The 25,065-nt window shown below is 43.0% G+C and overlaps 1 protein-coding gene across 1 annotated transcript in view; it reads left to right on the plus strand.

Annotated features, from left to right (window-relative positions):
- Nucleotides 1-473: 473 nt before the first annotated feature.
- YME1L1 (YME1 like 1 ATPase) overlaps nucleotides 474-25,065 on the plus strand; it is a 60,498-nt gene continuing 35,906 nt past the window's right edge. The window contains exons 1-7 of the mRNA XM_077491028.1: nucleotides 474-639; nucleotides 8,967-9,098; nucleotides 11,737-11,902; nucleotides 16,731-16,823; nucleotides 20,813-20,922; nucleotides 22,946-23,096; nucleotides 24,180-24,263. Coding sequence (XP_077347154.1) covers nucleotides 607-639; nucleotides 8,967-9,098; nucleotides 11,737-11,902; nucleotides 16,731-16,823; nucleotides 20,813-20,922; nucleotides 22,946-23,096; nucleotides 24,180-24,263 — 769 coding nt within the window. The 5' untranslated portion in view covers nucleotides 474-606. The remainder of the gene's footprint in view (nucleotides 640-8,966; nucleotides 9,099-11,736; nucleotides 11,903-16,730; nucleotides 16,824-20,812; nucleotides 20,923-22,945; nucleotides 23,097-24,179; nucleotides 24,264-25,065) is intronic.

The raw sequence follows: 25,065 nt of genomic DNA on the forward strand, positions 1-25,065 counted from the left end.
CGCCAAATCTGATGAAACAGCGGTGTAGTGTCATATTTTGCTCTCCATCATAGAATGCTCCGGAAGTGACGTTGCGGCCAGAAATTTAGCACTGCGCATGCGCGATGCGTTCCAAACACTTGCTCCATGCGTTCCAAATGATTTGCGACAATGCAGACCAGTGAAACCGTCAGATGATGTCAGAGAAGTGAGGGAAGGTAATCCCCGCCTGGAGCCACAGTTACCTGCTCTCTCTCTGCTCTGTCTAAAGTTAATGTCACGATTACCTCCCCTCACTCCCGTGACATTATCCGAACTACATTGTCGGAAATCATTTGGAACGCATCGCGCATGCGCAGTGCAAAATTTCTGGCCGTAACGTCACTTCCGGAGCATTCTATGACGGGGAGCAAAATATGACACTACAGGGACAATGTGACCAATCCCTGGCAAACTTGAAGCCCCAGCAGCCATGTTTAATTAGGCGGACGTGACGTCAGTACCCTGGAAGTTCTTGGGAGTCGGGTTATCCGGGTCACCTTTGTTACATCACGCCGGGAAGCAGTGCTACAACCGGGTACGGAGATCTTTAAGCCGGGCGGAACCTTCCCCTGGTGTGCGGACGACATGTTCTCGCTCAGCAGCACGGTGCAGCCGCAGGTGGGTGAAGTGACACGTTGCTGGGGGGCGGTCGTCGTCATGTGACGGCGGGCTGGTGAGCCGGGTGAGCCAGGTGACACTGACAGCTTGGCGCTCCCGGGATACACACGGCTCCGGCCAATCACGTGCTCCGGACACTGGTCAGCTGGAACTCCCGGCATGCTTTGTCCTGGCAAGACTGACTGGGCCTGGTTACCAGGGGCAACCCCGGGATGTACAGACATGAGGAGATTGACGTGTGTGTGTGTGTGTCAGGCTGAGAGGGGACTAGTCACCTCTGCTTTCCCTGAGACCGGAAGTAGAAGGAAAGTCTCCAACCCCACCTGTAGCGTGCCCCCTCCCCCCCACCTCTTCAACCACACATGTAACATGTATGTAGTCTGACAGTGTTTTTATTCTCCAACAACATCTGTAACATGTCCACAGTTTCCAGTGGCATGTTCTGGTTCTCCTACAACACCAGTAACATGTCTATAGGCTCTGATACTCTCCGATAGCATGTCTCCACAAACACTTGTACAAACATCCCAACCTCCAAAAACTTATTTCGGGGAGGTGGCGCTTCACGCTGGTGCCAACCCTGTCAATGGGGCACACAGCAGGGCATGGGGCACACATCAGGGCATGGGGCACACATCAGGGCATAGGGCACACAGCGGGGCATGAGGCATACAGGAGGGCACATCATAGGGCACACATCAGGCCATGGGGCACACAGCAGGGCATATCATGGGGCATACATCAGGGCACACAGCAAGACATGGGGCACACAGCAGGACACTAGGCACACCACAGGGCACACAGTGGAGCATGGGGCACACAGCGGAACACTGGACACACAGCAGGGCACACAGGGCAGGGGGCACACATATGGGGCGTACATCAGGACACAGGGAAAACAGCGGGGAACTATTCACACAGCAGGGCATGGGGCACTAGGGATGAGCCGAACACCCCCTGTTTCGGTTCGCAGCAGAAAATCTGTTAGAACACCATTAAAGTCTATGGGACACAAATGTGAAAAATCAAAAGTGCAAATTTTAAAGGCTTATATACATAAGTGTTTGGGGACCTGGGTCCTGCCCCAGGGGACATGTATCGATGCCAAAAAAAATGTTACATTTTTTTTTTTTTTTTTTTGGAGCAGTGATTTTAACCACTTGCCGACCGCCTCACGCCGATGTACGTCATCAGAATGGCACGGGCAGGCATAAGCACATATATGTACGTCCTTTGCCTCCCGCGGGTCGGGGGCCCGATCGGGCCCCCGCCCGGTGCCTGCGGCGGTCGGTTTTCGTTCGGGAGCGATCCCGGACGAGGGGACGGCCATTCATTCATGGCCACCCCCTCGCGATCGCTCCCGACGAATGGAAATCCCCGGTGACATCACTTCCTCTCCTGTAATGTAAACACAGGAGAGGAAGTGATGTATTCTCTCCTCCGTGTCGGTATTTTTCGTTCCGACACGGAGGAGAGCGGATCAGTGAGTTGCACCAACACATCCCACACACAGTAGAACATGCCAGGCACACTCACACCCCCCCTTTACCCCCCGATCACCCCCCCAATTACCCCTGCCCCCCAGTCACAGTGACACCAATGTCATTTTTTTTTTTTTTTTTTGCATTGGTGTCATTTGTGACTGTAATAACTGTTAGGGCAGTTAGGGTTAGCCCCCTTTAGTTCTAATGTACCCCCCTAACCCCCCCAATAAAGGTTTAACCCCGTGATCACCCCCCGTCGCCAGTGTCACTAAGGCTGGGTTCACATTGCAGCGGTTTATGAGAACGAATGTGATTCGCACCGCACTGCAGTGCAAATCACATCCGATCTCTGTGCGATTCGAGTTCAGCCATTCGCCGCACCCGCCGCACCCGCCACACCCGCCGCACCCGCCGCAAATTCGCACGGGACCCTTTTTTTGGCCCGCAGCAGAATCGGATCGCATGGGTGTTCACACCATGCGATCCGAGTTTGCAGATCGCACTGCGATATGCGAACTGATCTGGGGGTGTCAGTAACATTTCACTGACACTCCCAGCAGTTCGCATAGGGCAGTGTGAACTGCCGCCGGGAGGCATGCGATGCGGGAACCCGCCGCGGATTCGCGGCGTTTCCGCATCGCTCCAGTGTGAACCCAGCCTAATAAGCGATCATTTTTCTGATCGCCGTATTAGTGTCACAGGTGACGCTAGTTAGGCAGGTAGGTATTTAGGTTCGCCGCAGCTTTTTATAGCGCTAGGGACCCCCATATACTACCGCATAAAGCCCCCTGATTGCCCCCTAGTTAACCCTTTCACCAGTGATCACCATATAACTGTTACAGGTGACGCTGGTTGGTTAGTTATTTTTTTATAGTTTCAGGGCACCCGCCATTTATTACCTAATAAAGGTTTAACCCCCTGATCACCCGGCAGGTGTCATTTGTGACTAATAACTGTTAGGGCAGTTAGGGTTAGCCCCCTTTAGTTCTAAGGTACCCCCCTAACCCCCCAATAAAGGTTTAACCCCGTGATCACCCCCCGTCGCCAGTGTCACTAAGGCTGGGTTCACATTGCAGCGGTTTATGAGAACGGATGTGATTCGCACCGCACTGCAGTGCAAATCACATCCGATCTCTGTGCGATTCGAGTTCAGCTATACAGATAGTATGGCTGAATTCGTGTCGCACCCGCCGCAAACTCGCACGGGACCCTTTTTTTGGTCCGCAGCAGAATCGGATCGCATGGGTGTTCACACCATGCGATCCAAGTTTGCAGATCGCACTGCGATATGCGAACTGATCTGGGGGTGTCATTAACATTTCACTGACACTCCCAGCAGTTCGCATAGGGCAGTGTGAACTGCCGCCGGGAGGCATGCGATGCGGGAACCCGCCGCGCATTCGTGGCGTTCCCGCATCGCTCCAGTGTGAACCCAGCCTAATAAGCGATCGTTTTTCTGATCGCTGTATTAGTGTCACAGGTGACGCTAGTTAGGCAGGTAGGTATTTAGGTTCGCCGCAGCTTTTTATAGCGCCAGGGACCCCCATATACTACCGCATAAAGCCCCCTGATTGCCCCCTAGTTAACCCTTTCACCAGTGATCACCATATAACTGTTACAGGTGACGCTGGTTGGTTAGTTATTTTTTTATAGTTTCAGGGCACCCGCCATTTATTACCTAGTCTCACTAGTGTACCCCTAAATTTAGGGGTGTCTACTTTCTAAAATGGGGTCATTTGGGGGGGGGGGGGTTTGTGCCATCTTGGCATTTTATGGCCTTCAAAACTGTAACGCCCTTAGAAAGCCTGAAGGCGGTGCTTGGTTTTTGGGGCCCCGTACGCGGCTAGGCTCCCAAAAAGTCCCACATATGTGGTATCCCCGTACTCAGGAGAAGCAGCAGAATTTATTTTGGGGTGTCATTTCACATATGCCCATGGCATGCGTGAGCAATATATCATTTAGTGACAACTTTGTGAAAAAAAAAAAAAGTTTGTAATTTTCCCGCAACTTGTGGCAAAATATAAAATATTCCATGGACTCAACATGCCTCTCAGCAAATAGCTTGGGGTGTCTACTTTCTAAAATGGGGTCATTTGTGGGGGTTTTGTGCCATCTTGGCATTTTATGGCCTTCAAAACTGTAATAGGTAGTGAGAAGTGAACTCAAAAAATTACGCCCTTAGAAAGCCTGAAGGCGGTGCTTGGTTTTCGGGGCCCCGTACGCGGCTAGGCTCCCAAAAAGTCCCACATATGTGGTATCCCCGTACTCAGGAGAAGCAGCAGAATTTATTTTGGGGTGTCATTTCACATATGCCCATGGCATGCATGAGCAATATATCATTTAGTGACAACTTTGTGAAAAAAAAAAAAAAAAAAAAAAAGTTTGTAATTTTCCCGCAACTTGTGGCAAAATATAAAATATTCCATGGACTCAACATGCCTCTCAGCAAATAGCTTGGGGTGTCTACTTTCTAAAATGGGGTCATTTGTGGGGGTTTTGTGCCATCTTGGCATTTTATGGCCTTCAAAACTGTAATAGGTAGTGAGGCGTGAAATCAAAAATTGACGCCCTTAGAAAGCCTGAAGGCGGTGCTTGGTTTTCGGGGCCCTGTACGCGGCTAGGCTCCCAAAAAGTCCCACATATGTGGTATCCCCGTACTCAGGAGAAGCAGCAGAATTTATTTTGGGGTGTCATTTCACATACGCCCATAGCATGTGTGAGCAATATATCATTTAGTGACAACTTTGTGTAAAAAAAAAAAAAAAATTTTTTTTTTGTCATTATTCAATCGCTTGAGGCAAAAAAATAAAATATTCAATGGGCTCAACATGCCTCTTATCAATTTCCTTAGGGGGTCTACTTTCCAAAATGGGGTCATTTGGGGGGGTTTTGTACTGCCCTGTCATTTTAGCACCTCAAGAAATGAGATAGGCAGTCGTAAACTAAAAGCTGCGTAAATTCCAGAAAACGTACCTTAGTTTGTAGATGTGACAACTTTTGCGCAAACCAATAAATATACAATTATTGACTTTTTTTTTACCAAAGACATGTGGCTGAATACATTTTGTCCTAAATGTATGACTAAAATTGAGTTTATTGGATTTTTCTAATAACAAAAAGTAGAAAATATCATTTTTTTTCAAAATTTGCGGTCTTTTTACGTTTATATCGCAAAAAATAAAAATCGCAGAGGCAATCAAATACCATCAAAAGAAAGCTCTATTTGTGGGAAGAAAAGGACGCAAATTTTGTTTGGGTACAACATTGCATGACCGCGCAATTACCAGTTAAAGCAGCGCAGTGCCAAAGTGTAAAAAGACCTCTGGTCATTTACCAGCAAAATGGTCCGGTCTGAAAGTGGTTAATAATGCTTAAAGTGAAACAATAAAAGTGAAATATTCCTTTAAATTTTCGTACCGGGGGGTGTCTACAGTATGCCTGTAAAGTGGCACATTTTTCCTGTGTTTAGTACAGTCCCTGCACAAAATGACATTTCTAAAAGGTAAAAAAGTCATTTAAAACTACTAGCGGCTATAATGAATTGTCGGGTCCCGGCAATACAGATAAGCCATTTAAAAAAAAAAAAAAAAAAAAAAAAAAAAAAGTCATGGGGTCCCCCCAGTCCATTGCCAGGACCTTTGGGTCTGGTATGCAAAAAATCAAATAAATGGTGTTGCGCAACCTCAAAGATTAAAACGAAACTAAAGTGCCTAGTGCATAAATGTCCCGTGTAAATATTCCAACTGTATTGCAAAATAGCACACCCCCTATAGTAAACAGATATAGCAAGATTTCCTTATCAGAATAATAAAGTGTCTAGTGCATAAGTAAATGTGCAACTATCTTTATTGCAGAGGTGTAAATACCACAAGGGCTATAAGAAAAAAGCAGCAGAAATTAAGTGAATAAAGTGCCTGGTGCTTAAATAATCGTAATACCATTAACCTCCTTAGCGGTAATCCCGAGTCTGGCTCGGGTTGGAATTTTAATTACAATAGCGGTAACCCCGAGCCAGACTCGGGCTTGCACCGCTCGATGCAGGGGAGGACACAGGTAACGTTACTTACCTTGTCCCCTGGATCCAGCGATGTCCCCCGCGCTGTGTGATCGAGCCGTCCTGCGCTCGATTCACATTGCCGAATGCCGCCGAGCTCCGTTCCCTGCGACGTTACGACGCACGGGAGCGGAGAACGGCGGCAAATTAAAAAATGTAAAAAGACACAAAACACACACAGCACTGTAATCTTACAGATTACAGTGCTGTATTAAAAAATGCACACCCCCTTTGTCCCTAGTGGTCTGTGCAGTGCCCTGCATGCACTTTTATATTATAAATACTGTTTTTTTACTGCTTGGAATTTGGAGATTGTCCATAGCAACCAAAACATGTCCCTTTTTCATTTTTTTGGGCATTTGATTACATTATTGAATAATTTTTATTATTCTTTATTATATTATAAACTTTATCATACCCGGGATGTCCGCTAGACTCTGGTTTGAAGAGATTTCAGAGGGTTATTCCTAAGAATTACAGGACTACAAAATAAAAGCCAGATTTCCATGCAAAATAATTGTACCGCTTTCAGCACCTTATTCCAGACTGAATCATACCGCCAGGGAGGTTAATCCATATTCACATATGGGAAAACAGACAAGACCTCCAAATGTGCAATGATATAGTGCATCAGACTTCTCGTGAATAAATCCAATCAAATGCAATAAAAATTAATAATAAAGACATGAATCACGCAGTGCAAATGAGCAAAAAATAGTCTATATGCAAACTGAGATGAGTTAAGTAAACAGGGACTCATTTAGTGCTTCTCCAAGTGAAAAGTGACAGGACAGTAAGTAGCCCTCTTGTGCCTCTTCAGTGCTCACAGCACACCAGGTGGAGTGGCCCCTTGCCTTACTGCTGTAAGGTAAACAGCAGATCAGCAAAAAAGGGAAAGATCCAGGGGATGTATCCCTATTCCTGGCAAATTATACTGTCCCCCACGGCTGATGTTGATACTTCATTTTCATAAGGATCTCATGAAGGAAAGAAAGTGGTTTCCAATAGTGAAGGACGTAAATACATTTATTAATTTAAAAGTGATGGAAAGGTACTCACAAACAGATGAAAAAAAACGTGCATAGCAAACAAACGAACGCTCCGCTCGCGTTACTGATGTCACTTCCAGTGTCCTAGTTCCTCGTATTCCTACGTGTATAACACGTGACTTCATCAGGGAATGGAATACAGGTATACGGAAGTGTCTCTTATACTGTCATGGACGGCGGGCATTATTCCGGAGCTGCCCATAGGTTAACATTAACGCGGCCATTTTTTGGTAGATTAGGCTACACCCGCGGCCATTTTTTGTGACCAGAAGGCGGCCATTATCCCGAGGCCGCCCAAAAGATAACATTAGCGTGGCCATTTTTTGGATTGGGCTACACCCGTGGCCATTTTTCTTGTGACCAGATGGTACGGCGGCCATTTTCCTAAAGCCGCCCATAGATTAGCATTCCCGCGAATGTTTTTCTATAAAGTAGGCTTCACCCGCGGCCATTTTCGATGTAACCAAATAGACCTACATGTCGCTCTTCTCTGACAAGCTCTATTATAAATACAATTCCTTAGACTAAGGGCTCTGCTATACCAAAACCGGCATACAGCAAGAATCCAATTTTTAATAACAGGAAAATAAAAATCGTATTACCGCAAACAAATGACATAATTAAATAAATAATCCCCACAGAGGAAGAATCTTCCTACACATTCTATTAGCATCAGTTACTGGACTACAAGGCAGTCCTCATTATAACCAATATAGGCGAACAATCACCATATCTACACTTTATAGCTAATGTTCATAATGCCCAGTTTCAAGATAAAAAGCACACTCTTTTCACAGAACGAAGTATTATGCCCAACCTACTACCATTAATTTTATAGATAGATAGATATGAAGATGGAATATACACTACAAGATCATTAAATCTAGCTATACCCGACTACCATTGATTAAACTAAAAATCACTAATAAAACAATTAAGATCGAAATCTATATTCAATCCTTGAGGCATAAAAGTATCTAGAATAAAAATCCACTTAGATTCCAATTGGCTTAGTGTCTTGACTTTATGGCTCCCTCTCCAATGTTTTTTATATGGCTCTATGCCCCAAAAAGTCAGATGGGTGGGGTCCTTGTTATGTGCAATTTTGAAGCATGACATGTTTGATAGAGATCTCTATCTGTGTTTGGGGGTTTTGTGTAATGTTCTAGAAAAAAAAAAAAAAAAAGATTACACGTAGGAGAGAAATGTCAGAATTGGCCTGGTAGGCAATTTTCTTAAGCAGACAAATAAATACCAGTCTTTTTCTTCAAGCCCTGGGGAGGAGGGGTGTTCTAGGCCCAAAATGCATTGGATCTGTAATAATCTTCGGTTGACTGGCCATTTTGGTGGAAAAAGGTTCCCCCTTTTCAATGACTAAGGTCAAAATGTGTGTGTCCAGTGTTGTTCATGTAATTTATATTGATATTATGTGTTCAATGTATATTTTTTTACGTATTATGTAATTCTAAAAATGTTCATATTTTCCGTGCTTCTTCCCCCTTCTTTCTTCTTTTTATTTTATTTTCCTTTCTGTTCTTCTTCTTCTTTTTTTTTTTTTTTTTTTTTGCCAAAACTGTAATATGTGGACAAACCTAAACCATCCTTTCATAATTGTTGGTAGATCTAAATGAGGTTTCACAGTCTGATTGTGTAGTATATTGTCCCTTTTTTTTTTTTTTTTTTTTTTAAATGTTGTTAAGATTGGCTTAAAAATTTTGTACCATGACTTTGTTGTTACAGTTTACAGTACCACTGAGTTACCTGATCACAGCATTTCACTCTCCCAAAACCACAGCGTACTTCCCAAGCTCTGCCTCCCTGAAGGCCGTCCATCGTGAAGTCGCCAGTGACAGTGAGACATGCACTACAGAGGTATGACCGGGTTCTGGGTTCAATGATAAGAGCCATTTATTGTAAATGTTTATGCTGCAAATTATAGCTGGTATTGAAAGGCACAATATTGGGTTGATGAGGTGGGCTGGTTGTTATAAATGTATATTGACACATTCTTGTGACCAGTATATATCAGGGGTAGGCAACCTTTCAGAGGTGGAGATATACCCAGACAGCATGAAAGAGATCCAAGATCACCAGGGTGCAACTCCTTCCTTTCCTCCACTGCAAACTGATTTTCTCGACCTAATTTCAGGCCTGGCAGATCTCAATTCTAGCCTAGCTGTGCTGGCCAGGGTGGAGATCCCTGCAACACCCCCAGTACAAATCTTCTCGGTCATGCACATGTCAATGTGAGGGGCACAGTGTCTGTGGTCGACCATTAGATCACAATCAATGATTTGCTGACCCCCCTGATCCCCAGTAAATTTACTGGGGGATTGATAGATTACATTCTTATGTATAGGGAATGGTACACTTTAACCACTTGCCAACCGTCCCCTAGTCAAAAGATGTCCTCGGTAGGAGGTGGAATACTGGGGCTATGGCTGCAGCAGTATGCCATAACCCCGGTATTGTGTTTTTTTTTTTTTTTTTTTTTTTTTTTTTGGGCTGAAGCTTTTCTTTAAATGTGGTGGTGGCGGCCTGAACTTTACTTGGTGATCTTATTAGCTGAACTTTACACTGAATTTATTCACAAGCGTCTGCTACTGTAGACAGCTGCCTAATGATGCATGCTCTGATTTGTATCTTGTTTTTTATGGCGTTTCTGTGTTCTAAGCAAGATTTTTCTTCTTTTTTTTTTTTCCTTCTCCTTTTTTATTTTTTATTTATTTTTTATTTTTTTCTTCTCTTTTCTTTCTCTGTTAGTGAAATGTGCTGCTGTTCCCTCCTTTTGCCAAAATCTTCCTCTTTCGATGCTCCCCCTGCCACCGTAATATTGCTACAGCAGGGGTTAATAGAATTGTTGGGCTGTGGTAGGAACTCGAACGCTTGACTATGCCTGACCTATACACCCAGCTGCTCAATTAATGCAATCCTATTTCATTTATGGAAGCTTTAATACCAGCTTCTTTGAATGGACCAGGTGGGCTTAGTTGGGCACTGTTGGTGAGTGCCTGTTGCAACCCCCTAGTTCTATTCACCCCCAATGCACTGGAAGATTGCGATTGCAGGGGTAAGGGCATCGGAGGAGAAAGAGAGAGAGATTTTCTCAAAAGGAGGACACAGCAGCACAAGAGACACATCTCACTGAAGGTTTGTAATGTCCCTTGTACTGTGTTTGTGTTTTTTTTTTTTTTTTTGACCGCTCTATATCCGAATGACATCCTCCTGTGGTCACGCTTGTGCGGGCAGCGTGCTCTGTGATCGCCGTGTCCTTGGGCATTGTCTGCACTGAAGTCGGTGACAACACTGGACTTCCTCAGTGCACTCCCTCCCCTGTCGCTGTGCCCCTCACATAGACATGTGCATGACCGAGGAGTTTTGTACTGGGAGAGTTGCAGCACATGGCAGTGGGCGGATCCTTAGCTGCTCTTCAGTCCGATAGCGGCTTTCAAATCTGCCCACTGCTGTGCACAATTAATCAGAAGTAAAGTGCTGGGTTCTTAGTTCTCCATGCTCTTCCCACCCAGTGACAGGTAATTTCCTAAATATGGGCATTGCCATATTGGTGTAATGATATCCCCTTTTGTTTTCACTTGGCTTTTAGACTCAGAATTTATCAACCCACAGCTAAATGAGGGCGGGGATACAGTTCTGTGCAAGAAACTGTAACATAAGCAACCTCTTCCCAGCACAGTCGCGGTCCACTCCGGTGTACATTCTGTATGTTCACTCAGAGGTGGTCTTGATTGACTCCAGTTTCCTAATCTGAGAGCTGGCAGTAACTGTTTAAGAATTTTGTTACTTCCATAGAGACAGTTCTCTAGTGGCAGTAGTAAGAAATATCTGAATTTGCCACGTGATGGCAATGTTACCGACATTGGTGTAAATGCTTGTCTGAATTAGGCACAGGTAGTTCTTAAAGCGTTAGTGAAATCTTTTTGGGAAAAAAAAAGTTTTTTTACCTTCACTGCATACTAGCACATTACAAAAGACTTGCCTTAAAACAGCCCTCCAGTGGGGTGCTGTCACACTGCATGGGCTTCCATTTTCACCCTTCCATGTTCAGGGGCTTCTGCCTTTTTGAAAGGCTGAGCTGCGATGATGTCTCTGTCACCGCACACCTATCTGAAGGAAAGACCCTGGTATGCCGTTCCTTCAGAGCACATGGTGACATCCCCCAACTGCAGCTCACTAGAATATGTCCAAAACAGTGCACGTTTTAGGAGATTTCCATTTTACCTACAGGTAAGCTTACCTGTAGGTAAAAGTTAAATAAAGTGGTGGTAAAAGTACTTTACTTTTTTTTTTTTTTTTTTTTTTAAGGGAACTTCCACCAGAAACCTGTTGCTGGGGCTGTTATCAATTGCTCATTCTTTTGATCATTGGAATGAAATTCTGGGTCTGTGATTTGTTGTAGGCTTTTTTTTTTTTTTTTTCTTCCTCTCCATAGGATTTTATGATACAATATGGTATAACAGATCTAACATCTGTTCATGTGCTTTTCTTTCAGCCTGTGTTCAACCTGCGGGACCTGAGTTTATCTGAGCTGCGGCTTGCACAGCTTGACGAGATCTTCTCTAGACTTCTTCCTGGCTTCTTTGTTGATAAAAAGAAAAGCTCATTGCACTGGCACACATCCCATGTATCTGCACAGTCTTTCTTTGAAAATAAAAATGGTAGGTGGAATCGGGATCCCGGAGGGGGGAGGTTATTAATAGATGTACTTTAACACGCAGTGGCATGAGTTCTCAGATCTATATGTGAAAAACAATGCTGTACCACTCCTTTCCAATGATGCTTATACATCTATACCTATGATCAATATAATATTCCAAAGTGATAATAAAAAGCATGGAATGAAAAAAATAGATTTCACATTTAAAAATATGTCTGTCTTTTATAATCGCTCCACTATATACTGTGGATTTAAGCCTCTCCGTGTCTGTTAGTTGAACTCCACACTGTGCAAACAAACATCGTAAGTGTTCCTTTATTCTCCACTACTACTTGTGCAAAAAAGATGTGCTCTCACTGTATTTTTTTTTTTTGTATATGTGTATGTGTATATATAAATTTTATATTGCAACAGGTCCAAAAACTTGCTAGTTTCCCCTTGGGTTCTGTCATCCTCCAACTTCAGAAGGTGCCTGCTCTCTCTCTCAGCCAGTTCTTGGAGTAAAGAGAAACAAAAACTCCTTAGTGTTTTATAAGCTTTAAAAACTTGTGTTACAACAACATTTCACACATTCGCCCTGGGTTACCAGCAGTTATATTTGATTTTTGTATGGTGTTATTTACCAGGGGTGTATAAGGCGTGGCGCAGCAGTGTTTTTCACATGTATAGATGTATATTGGTGTTACAGTGACACTGAGTGATTGCAGCAACTCTGTGTAAAACGTAAATAAAATCAAAAATATATATTTCTGTAAAAGTAAATTGAGAATGTTTTCAGGAATAGAGTTAACCACTTAAGCCCTGGATCAATTGTCAGCCTAAGGACCAGAGGTCTTTTTATAATTTAGCACTGCTTTAACTGGTAATTGTGCGGTCATACAATGTTGTACCCAAGCGAAATTTGCGTTCTTTGCTTCCCACAAATAGAGCTTTTTTTTATTTATTTTTTTATTTTATTTTTTTTTTTTTTGGGTATGAATGGAAAAAGACTGCAAATATTAAAAAAAAAGATATTTTTAACTTTCTGTTAATAGAAAAATCGAATAAACTTGGTTTTAGTCATACATTTAGGCCAAAATTAATTCAGCCACATGTCTTTAGTAAAAAAAAATGTCAATAAGCGTATATTTATTGGTTTGCGCAAAAGTTATAGCGTCTACAAACTAGAGTACATTTTCTGGAATTTACACAGCTTTTAATTTATGACTGCCTATCATTTCTTGAGGTGCTAAAATGGCAGGGCAGTCTGACCCCATTTTGGAAAGTAGGCACCCCAAGGAAATTGCTGAGAGGCATGTTGAGCCCATTGAAAAGTTGTCACTAAATGATATGTTGCTCACACATCCCATGGTTATATGTGGAATTGCACTCCAAAATAAATTTTGCTGCTTCTCCTGAGTACGGGGATACCACACGTGTGGGACTTTTTAGGAGCCTAGCCGCGCACGGGACCCCGAAAACCAAGCACTGTTTTCAGGATTTCTAAGGGCATTCATTTTTTATTTCACTGAGCCTGAATCTGACAGATGAGTGACTTCCTCTTCACTATCTGTCATGCTCAGAAACGTGTAGGCCTCTTCACTAGTGTACCTTCGCTTTGCCATTTTGGGCTCTAAATTTAGTGGTACACTAGTGAGATTCACAGGTAAAAAAGCACCTAGGCTGTCAACGACTGTATAAAACGCTACAAAAAAAAACTGTTAGCGATCGCAGAGATCAGGCCTGACTCTGCAAACGCTGCAGTTATGTGTTTAGTTTAGATCTGTTCAGATACTATACCACTAAGGGAGGTGTATGCTTTGCGCATAGGTGTTAGCGGTACTGACAGTAACCTAGCGCTACCTGGGGCGACGCAGAGCCTATCTGACCCTAAAACCTAATTGATATCACCCGCCGGGTGATCAGAGGGTTAAACCTTTATTGGGTAATAAATGGCGGGTGCCCTGATGCTATAAAAAGCAAACTAACTAACCACCGTCACCTGTAACACTTATATGGTGATCACTGGTGAAAGGGTTAACTAGGGGCAATCGGGGGGTTAAAACCTTTATTGGGTAGTATATGGGGGTCCCGGACGCTATATAAAAACCTGACGGGGAACCTAAATAACTGGCTAACCAGCGTCACCAGTGACACTTAAACGGTAATTAATGGTGAAAGGGTTAACTCTAGGGACAACCTAAAAAAAACTTTATTAGGTTGTATATGGGGGTACCTAACGCTATAAAAACCTGGCGGTGAACCTTAAAAATTACTAGCTACCTAGCGGCACCAGTTACACTAATGCAGCTATCAGAAAAATGATTGCTTAGTGACACTGGCAAAAGGGGGTGAAAGGGTTACTTGGGGGGCAATCAAGGGATTAAACTTTTTTATTGGGGGGGTAGGGGGCTACCCTGGACCTAACACTGACTGCGCTGGCACTTTTTACGTCACAACTGACACTAAATGCAGTGAATAAATGATCACTGCAATCAGTGATCATGTGACGGGAGGGGGGGGCAGGGGGTGACTGGGGGGAAAAGTGTGCCTATGTGTACCTACGTGTCAGTGGACAGTTGGTGCACTTACTATGATTTTTTTTTTTCTCTCCTCGCCGTCTGGTCAAAGACTGCCACGAGGAGAGTGAAATCACTTCCTCCTGCCTGTGTTTACACTACACAGGTAGGGGAAGCTTCTCATTCGCCAGGAGCGATCGTGAGGGGATGGCCAGAAACCAACGGCCATCCCCTCATCCCAGATGATTCCTGAAACGGACTGCCGCAGCCAGCGGGAGGGGGTCTGAAACTTCACCCCCCCCACCCGGAAGGCAGGCACGTGCCTGTCCGTGCCATTGTGCCGATGTATAATTACATGCGGCGGTCCTTAACTGGTTAATAGGTACTATCTCTCTATCGTAAATGCACAGAAGTGAAATCCAATCCATATTGGATGTGACCACCCTTTACCTTCAAAATCGCATCAATTCTTCTAGGTACACCTGCACACATTTTTTGAAGGAACTCTGCAGGTAGGTTGTTCAAACCTCTTGGAGAACTAATTACAGATCTTCTGTGGATGTAGGCTGCCTCAAATCTTTGTCTCTTCATGTAATCCCAGACAGACTTGATGTTGACATCAAGGCTCCTGCGGAGGCCAGACCATCACTTTCAGGACTCCTTCTTCTTTACGGTGAAGACGGCTCTTGATGACGTTGGCTGTATGTTTGCTGTCGTTTATCCTGTCTCGGAATAGATTTGAGGCCAATCCCTGATGGTATGGATCAGTATCTGCCTGTTTTTCTCAGCATTGAGGTCACCATTGATCCTGACCAAATCTCCAACTCCATTTGCAGAATTGCAGCCCCAAGGATACTCACTCATTATTGTACCGCTCTCCAGCCCTTGGGCAAACAAACTGCCCCCTGCTACAGCCAGATAGTTCAAATTTTGACTTGTCAGTCCAGGGCACCTGCTGTCATTTTTCTGCACCTCATATTGTTCATTGGATTTGGAAACAAAGCTAAGCGATTCCACTATGCACAGAAACATAGGAACTGGGGTGCAAAAAATGTCAGCAGGTACTCTGGCCTGCTCTAATTATCATGGAGTCTGTCTGTGATTACATAAAGATACAGAAGGATTCGATGCAGTCTACATTCACAGACAATCTGTAGTTAGTTCTCCAAGATGTTCGTAACAACCTACCTGCTGAGTTCCTTCAAAAACTGTGTGCAATTGTGCCTAGAAGAATGGATGCTGGTGTAAAGGCAAAGAGTGGTCACACCAAATTTTGATTTGGATTTATTTTCTGTTCATTTAATTTACATTTAATTGATTTAAAAAAATTAACACTTCTATTTCTGAAAGCATTCCTAACTTACTGCATTTTTTTTTTTTTTTCACACCTGCCTAAGTTTTGCAGAGTACTGTATATAAATCTGGCACTTATAGCTTACGGTGTAGCGGCATGGGAGTAATCGGTGTTGGTTTCATAAGTTCGCAGATGTTTTGTTATGTTTTTTGAAAATCACAGTTTTTGGGAATAGACAAAGGGAAACTGCAGGTCAGCATACCGTACTTAAATGGTATAATGCTGAAAAATATCAGAGTGCACCATAATTCAGTAATGAACCTGTGCTTTGAGTGGAAGTCTTGTGAAATCCTACCTGGTGTAAATGAGCCCTAAAAATAAAATGCATTCACCAATGATGGTTTGTGGTGTTTCCTAAATAGTTTATTTTTTTTATTTTTATTTTTTGCAAACCATTGTGAGAAAATTAAATAAGGATATGTTGAGCTGGATGTATTAATAGAGGGTTGGTATTGAAGAGGAACTGCAGTCTGCTCACATAATTTTTAATAAAAACATTTTTTTGGCATTCTGAAGCTTTCCTCCAACCACATTGCATATTTTTATATATACTGTGATTCTGTACTTGCAAAATATGCTGCAGAAATCTCCCTCCACCAAGTCTGGCTGCAACCATTTTAACTGTGGGCAGCTGAAGTTGCTGCATGTTCACTTCCTGGATTTACACAGAGACACACCTCCAGCTCTGCAGCTCTCATTGGCCCGCTTCTGACTTGTCCCCCCCTCCCTTCCTGGCAAACTATCACGACAGAGAGGGCGCTGTGCATGATGTCATAAGCTTAGGTCTTTTACCAAACAGGAAGTGGACTGTATAAGGTATTTACTGGCAGAATTTTTTTTTTTTACTATCTAAAGTTAAAACAAGGGCAGAAGATTTAATAGATGGAAAGTTCAAAAAATTACTAAAGGTCTGCTTTGAAGATGTTTGTTTTTTTTTTGTTTTTTTGTAACGTACAATGTCATATCTTTCATTGAAGGCTATCCCAGCACTGTAAATGCTTTGCGTCCGTACCACCACCAGCAGATGAGCCCACTGAAGCAAGTTTGTGCAGACCTGCAGCACTGGCCAGGTAAATACTGGATTATCTGTTTTAGCATTCATATGGAGAAAAGACAACAATCTCTTCGGTGTCCATTACCTGTCATCTTGCTTGACTTTTGCTGTCAGTCTGTCTCGGTCATGGTAATGGCCAATATTGAGCCTTGCATTGTCCATCTACATCTTGCATGCTTTTATTATGATGATGATAATGAGATATTGGAGACATTGAGGCTTTCCTCCTAGCAAACTCGTGCCCCCCCCCCTTTTTATTTATTTTTTTTAAATTATTACTGGTTGCCTGGCTATACTAACAGCAAAGCCCACATTCATTAAACAAACGTGATGCACAGATGGCCTAAAATGATAAAGGTGACTCTAGCTACCTTCAAATCTGGGCTGTCCCCTATAGAACTTCATCTCAGCACTAGATGTTACCAGACTTCTGGGTTGATTGACTCCCAGCATTATGCGACCTGCCTCATGAGCACCCAGGCCCTCATAATGCCAGTCTGGGCTTACAATTCCTCTGAGCGTATCTGAAGCTGAGCCAAATGGACCACAATACATTGTACTTATCAAAGGTGTTGTCTAAAATCAACATATTCTCCATTCTCCTAGTATCGTTCATGGTCGAGACCCATCGTGACAAGGGAGGAGGGCAAACATTGGGGTAGGCGATAACATTTCTTTATAAATGTTATTGTAACGTTTAAATACCTGAGTCCAGAATGGGCGGATCCTATCGCCTTCCTACCAGACATGTAGCCGAGTTACAGCGCCAACAGGAGGCTGGAGTTAACAGAAAAAAAATTGTGTAACGTGGAAGGGTCCCTGTACCATCAAGACAGAATTTTGTAGTTCTTTTCTTGGGAATAGCAGGATATCGTTGACTTGTGGATAAAATGAAATGAGGTCTGCCAATCCACTCTGGAGATTTCCCTTCCCAGGTCTACAGACCACATCCTGGTGTAAGGTGGTAAGTCATCATGTGTAAGGGCTTGTAGGAGCCCATATAGGGATAAGAGAAGATGTCTGGGTGTTTCAGAGAAGGAGCACAGTATAGGAGCAGTGTATTTGGGAGGAAGCATATAAGCATTTTGTGAATGTGGATAAGTGAAGCCAATTGCGAGAACCCGCCAGAGTAGCTGGCGTCCTGTGTTGTGGGTGTACAAAAGAATGGCCACATTGCTTCTGTGCCCTGGGGGAAAGCGGGGTTGTCAGAGGTCAATGGGGAAGAGTTTTAAGACAGAATGGAGAACAATCCCCTGTTATGCCAGAGTCTAAGAGCGGCAAGTGTCAGCGGTGAGGAGGTGGCTAGGTGGGCAAGGTTGTTTCTGTATCCCCATAGAAGAGCCCAAAGGTCTACAGGGGCTAAATCCTGCTGAAACTTTCAGGAAAGGACAGGGAAACCACTCTAGAATGCACGCTGTGTGGGTGGCTTTACAGTAAATCTCAATCAGTGAGACCCACACCACCCTGTAGTTTCGGAAGGGTGAGTAGTTTGTACTTCACCCTAGGTAACCCGCGCTTCCACGTGAACCGGATAGCAAGGGAGCGTAGGGAGACAAAGAAGGACTTGGGTACCATTATGGGGATTGTCTTGAAAAAGATACAGTAGTTTGGGTAGTGTGTCCATGTTAAGAGTATTAATTTGCCTGAACCATGGCAAAGGGGAACCTCCTCACTTTGTCTTTCCGTATGCGGGAGAGTAGGGGATTATAATTCGATGAAAATAAATTGGAGGGTATAATGACTCCTAGGTAAGATATGCCTTTTGTTTGCCATTGGAAAGATAAGTTTGTTCGCAATGAGGACATGGTAGAGAGGGACATAATGAGAGCCTCTGTTTTTGGATATATTGAGTTTGAAATTGCTAAAGAAAAATCCCAGAAAAAATGATGGTATGGGGGTGTTGTAGGTGGACCAGGAAATCATCTGTGTATAGAGACAGCTTGTGATGGGAGGAGGGTGTTAGAACGCCTCTATCCAGGGTATTCAGACAGATGGCACAAGCCAGGTGTTTGACAAACGAGGGGGGCAGCCCCGCTGTGTTCCATTTTGTAATGTCAAATGGTTCTGAGGAAGTGCCATTTACTAATACAGAGGCAGAATGTTGGGAGTACAGGGACATCACCATGGAGATAAAAGATGTCCCTAGGCCTAGTTGCTCTAGTGAGTTGTAGAAATCTCCAATTGACCCTCTAGAGCGCCTTTTCGGCATTGCTAGATAGAAGGCAGGCTTTCAAATTTTGGTGCTGGATAAATGCAATCGGGTGAATTATTTTGGTGGTATTGTCCCTTGCCTCATGACGGGGAACAAATCCCACATGATCTTATTGAATCTCCCCTGGAAGAAGGAGATAAGCGATTAGTGAATACCTTTTGCAAACAGTTTAAGGTCTATGTTGAGAAAAGATATTGTCCGATAGCCGCTACATTGGGATGGATCTTTGTCTGGCTTCAGTATAATAGAGACATTCGCACATGATGGCCCCTTAGAAGGCAGGTGGGAGTAGTCTATGGCAGAAAGCATGCATTTAAAGTAAATGTGAACCCTCGCCTTGTAAAACTCATTCAGTTTAAATGTAGTTTAATACATGCTTCCCCCCCCCCCCCTTTTTTTTTTTTTTTTTTTTTTTTTTTTACGATCACATGACCTCTTTTCTCGGCTGCGTAAAGGGCTTAGAAAGGTGGGCGTTTGGGACTGCATGGCGTTGTCAGCACAAGTATTAGCCATTGGAGGACAAGCAGTCAGAAATTGAGAACACTGGAAGCAATCAGCATCCGTGGTCAGTTTGAAATGAGAAAGTATGGGGACTGGTGGGAAAACCAGTTATTTCACACATATACAAAGCGAACAGGATACTTTTTTTTTTATTTTATTTTTTTACTTTCAATATGTTTTTATTTATAATGCAAGGTAAGACAACAAGATAATATCGCAAAAAGTACAGTCAGTTAACAACACAATTCTAGAGAATATGACTACCAACCTAAGCATCAGCCAGGTCCTCCGACAGTAAGATTGGGAGTGCAGCCTCTCAAAACCATAAGTTAAATATAAACTAAACGTAATCAAAATATTGATGGGTTGCACATTACTGAGCAACCTAGAAGAGTATGGTGCTTCGTCAATCAGATTTGAAAGTATACCCCACACTCTGCTAGGCCCACTTACACCTCACCCAGGGAGCTATTTATGTCCACATTGTCAGGGGTAATAACAGTGCAGAAAACAGAGCAGGGTGAAGGGGGAGGAAAAAAAAAAAAAGCAGGGAGGGGGGAATTCCCCTACGCCCCCCTGCCGCGAGTAATGACCTCATGAAGTTACGCCTGACCTTTTCCAAATTATAAAAAATGTCTTGTTAGACAGTTAATATAGAGAAGAAAAAGAAAAGACAGAAAGGAAAGAAAGAGGAGAAAGGAAGAAGAGAAAGGGAGGGTCAACCAGCGGCAGATCACAACAGGATACTTTTTAATACAAGTAAACGGAACAACATTCACATCAGGGATATAAAATGTTAGGGTATTTTAAAGTGATGCTCCCGCAGAAAAAAAAAATTGTCAGCAGCTACAAATACTGTAGCTGCTGCCTTTTTAATGTGTCTTCACCCGAGCCAATTTTCAGTTGGGTGCTGCCATTGCCATCTGCACTAATGGAAACCGTCAGTAAAGCCTTGCGGCTTCACAACCAGTACTGCACATGCTGTGCGCTCTCATTGGGCCTCCTGCAGAGGAAGTGGGAGTGGTTATCTATCAAAACCAGGTTCCTGTCCCCCACCACAAGGTGCCAAATATAGCGGAGGGGGCAGACGAGCGGCGCTTCCCCTTTTTGGGTTTCTGCACGTGATCCACATTCATTTAGAAAGCATTGATGCCAGACAACTAGTCTTCTGTCAGTTTATATGTACACTGTTTATTTTAATATGGCAGCTCTATATTTATCCTGTCCTCCTCCTCCCCACCTAATATCATAAATGATGATAATGTGTGTGTTTGGTTTGTTTTTTATCCAAGTATATACACAGTCTCGCGGATTCAAGACTGTCCACACAAAAGACAGACGGCTTCAGTCAACCTCTGAGCGTATTGCGGCCACTGAAAGATCTGCACCCTCCTTTATGAAGGTATGTCTGAATGCTTAACTGCAATTAAACATGCTGCTTCCAAATTAATATTAACCACTTCCCGACCAGCGCACGACGATGTACGTCGACAGAATGGCACGGGCAGGCATATTGGCGTACAGGTATGTCCAATATTCAATGCTGCCCTGCCATCGGGAGCGCGCCACCGGCGGCGTGCTCCCGCGCTGGTCGGGACCCCCGTGAGTCCGGTCGCGGGACCTGCGGACTCGATCGCCGCGGACATCCCCGCGATCGTCTCACGGAGCGGCCGAATGGAGGAAATGCCGTGTAAACAGCATTTCTCCATTCTGCTAGCAACTAGTGACGCTGATCTCTGCTCCATGTGATTGGAGCAGAGATCAATGTTCACTAAATGAAAGCCCAACCCCTCCACTGTTAGTAACACACCCCTAGGAACACTTAACCCCTACACTGCCACCCACTGGTTAACCCCTTCACTGCCAGTGTCATTTACACAGGAATCACCATTTATATAGCAGTGATTACTGTATAAATGACAATGGTCCCAAAAATGTGTCAAAAATGTCCGATGGGTCCCCCACAATGTCGCAGTCACAATAAAAATCGCTGATCGCCGCCATTACTAGTAAAAAAAAAAATAATAAAAAATTATTAATAAAAATACTATAAAACTATCCCTATTTTGTAAACGCTATAACTTTTGCGCAAACCAATCAATAATCGCTTATTGCGATTTTTTTTTTTTTTTTTACCAAAAATATGTAGAAGAATACGTATCGGCCTAAACTGAGGGGAAAAAATGTTTTTTTTATATATTTTTGGGGGATATTTATTATAACAAAGTAAGAAATAATGCGTTTTTTTCAAAATTGACGCTCTATTTTTGTTTATAAAAGAATGTACTAAAAAATTATAAATGCCTGCCCAAATAGTACACTGCTCTGCGCTCTTGGAAACAAATATGCAAATATAAAATGCGGTATTTATGTGGTACTCCACTTGCGTGAAATACCCACTTTAAAGCTGCTGCTTTTTTTAAAAAACACAGAAATATCAACATACATAAAAAAATTGCAACTTAAAAAAAGTCCACTTTTTCATATATAGCAGCGCATGTACACTTTTTTTTAAAAAGTGAGTTCATTAAAAATCTGATCAGTGTCCAGAAAAGAAGGTGCTTGTTCTATCCGTTCTTTATTGTGATTAAGATGTAGCTTCCACCATGTAGTTCACCACTTGTGGGACACAAACGATCCCCTTTGGGGATGCACTCACCGAACAACCGAGATCAAAAAGCCTTTAAACTGCCATTTCCACAATCCTTCCTTGGCCACTAGATGTCTCCCTTATTGGAATTCGGTTTTCTCTCCTCCATCATCTCTCTGGTGACTTCTAGAATCTTCTTTGTATTTCTCTAAGTCACCAGAGAGATGATGGAGGAGAGAAAACCGAATTCCAATAAGGGAGACATCTAGTGGCCAAGGAAGGATTGTGGAAATGGCAGTTTAAAGGCTTTTTGATCTCGGTTGTTCGGTGAGTGCATCCCCAAAGGGGATCGTTTGTGTCCCACAAGTGGTGAACTACATGGTGGAAGCTACATCTTAATCACAATAAAGAACGGATAGAACAAGCACCTTCTTTTCTGGACACTGATCAGATTTTTAATGAACTCACTTTTTAAAAAAAGTGTACATGCGCTGCTATATATGAAAAAGTGGACTTTTTTTAAGTTGCAATTTTTTTATGTATGTTGCTATTTTTGTTTATAGCGCAAAAAATAAAAACCGCAGGGGTGATCAAATACCACCAAAAGAAAGCTCTATTTGTGGGAAAAAAAGGACGTCAATTTTGTTTGGGAGCCACGTCGCACGACCGCGCAATTGTCAGTTAAAGCGACGCAGTGCCGAATCGCAAAAAGTGGTCTGGTCTTTGACCAGCAAAATGGTCCGGTCTGCAAGTGGTTAAAGTACTTTTCGGTATTTAAAAAAAAAATGGTTCAGCAAAAGATCATTTTATTTTATTTTTTTCCCCCCCCTTTTAGGGATTTTTGCTGAGAGATAGGATTCCAGATGTGGAAAACTTGGACAAGATTGTGAAAAATAAGAATGTCCCTGAAGGACAGCAGGAAGCCTTTAAGACTGGCTTTGCAGAAGGATTCCTGAAAGCACAAGCTCTCACTCAGAGGACTACAGGTAATCTGGGACAACTGATTGTATCTGATGCCATGCTTAAATGTTACTTTTTAGAGTGTTGTACTCTGGTTTTATTCCACGCGTATGCTGAACTGAACATGTCCGGTCCACCCTCGTGATTAATGTCAACTGCTGTGTGTTGATATATTTCTTTTGTATTGGTATATATGATGTAACTGGGTTCTGCATCTAAACATTCTCTGCCTCTGAACCCTCTTTATTTAAATCGCCTCTAAGCCACACCAGCCTTGTAAAAAAAAAAATGTCTGCAGCACGATTTAAGTATACAGAATACTTTATGACCCCATTCACACTTGTGAATGGGGTCCTTAGGGATTAGATTCAGGGGTTCTTGGTGATTTGCTGCAGACAGGAGCCCAATTAAAAGCAATGTGAGGCCAACAGCTCCCACAGCTGTTCACAGGCGCTCGAATGTAATTGCTCATAGAGCGAGCGTGGTCTGCGTTCAGGGCCAATCATTCAAAGGGAATGTCTGCTTGAGCAGTTAAATGCCAATAACTGCATGAGCTTGAATGTGGGACATTAATGTCATAGACCTGTTCAACAAACATGATTTTTCTTCACCTAGTGACGTGTGTTTGTGTGTGGTGTTTTTTATTTCTACTCTGTGCTTTACAAAAAAATGTTAAAGAGCGTGCTCTCAAGCCTAGATTCACAATGATCCAGGTATTTAAATTTTACAATTTTTTTTTATTTTTTTACATATTGGGAAAATTCTTTAAAAGAAGTATCGTCTCGGGCGGATCCAAACCTTATTGTTGCGATGCCTGGACTGAAATCCGCGAGGTCAGCAGAGAGCGGACTTCAGCCCACTCTCTCTGAAAACTGGTCACAGGTGTGCAATACGAATTGCACTACTGTGAGCCATAGGAGAAGCCCAGCCAAATGAGCTTTGGCTGGTCTTCTCCTTTTAATGAATATCTTGCAAAGTGGCTAATTGAGATTTGGATGCGAAAAGTTGAGAAGTGTGTGGGGGGGAGGACATTAGTTAACATTCATGTTCTTGATGATACACTGCAAGTTGTTTCGCCTATTAATCTGGTAATTTAATCCTTTTTTCAGAGTCGCTGAAGAGGACACGGTACCTGCTGCTAGCTGTGATAATAATTGGACTCTACGGCTTATCCAAAACACCGTTTTTGTCAGGTACATTTTTTTTTTTTTTTTTTTTTGTGTGCGTTAACTTTAATTAAAATGGTTCTAAAGTCTAATTTGTTGTTTTTTTTTTTTTTTTTGTTTTTTTTTTTACTATTAATACATTCCCTGCATTAAGGGGAAAAAAACCTTCCTCCTCCCACATCCCCCCCCCCCCCCCCTTTCAAATACAACCTGACACCTCTTAAGATACAGCTATGTCCCCACCGGCAGCTCCGCTCTCTGGATACACTGAGAGCAACGGGAGCCATTGAGGTGTTTGGCTGAGCCTCACTATGTGTTTATGGACACATTCAGTCCACCTTGAGAATGTCCCCTCTTTGTTAATTTTAATAAAAAAAAAATGCCTTCAGAACCACTTTAAGCTCTGCAATCTGTTCAATTGTAACTTAATAAATAACATGTGACTGTATAATAATAATAATAATAAGGTGGTCTACTCAACTAATGCTTCATGAACACATCCTTTGCAGAATCTGTGCCATAACAATACTTTTGCTGGTTCTAAACATTTTTAAGAAGTTTAGCACCAGTAAACTAGGATTTTTTATAACGGCTTACCTGTAACTTCCTTTTCTTTTGAAGTACATTACAGGACACAAAGCCATAGAAATTACTATGTGGGTTATAGGCCACCTTCAGGTGAACAACACTGGCACACCCTAAACAGGAAGTTGCCTCTGTGTCCCGTGATGTACTTCAAAGAAAAGGATTTTATAGGTAAGCTGTTATAAAAATCCTATTTTCTTAAGCTTACATCAGGGGACATTGTAATTACTATGGCTCTATGTGG

This window comes from Lithobates pipiens, unplaced genomic scaffold, assembly GCF_037356315.1.
Source record: "Lithobates pipiens isolate NorthernLeopardFrog02 unplaced genomic scaffold, aLitPip1_a1.2 Scaffold_19, whole genome shotgun sequence".
In the NCBI taxonomy this organism is placed as follows: Eukaryota; Metazoa; Chordata; class Amphibia; order Anura; family Ranidae; genus Lithobates; species Lithobates pipiens.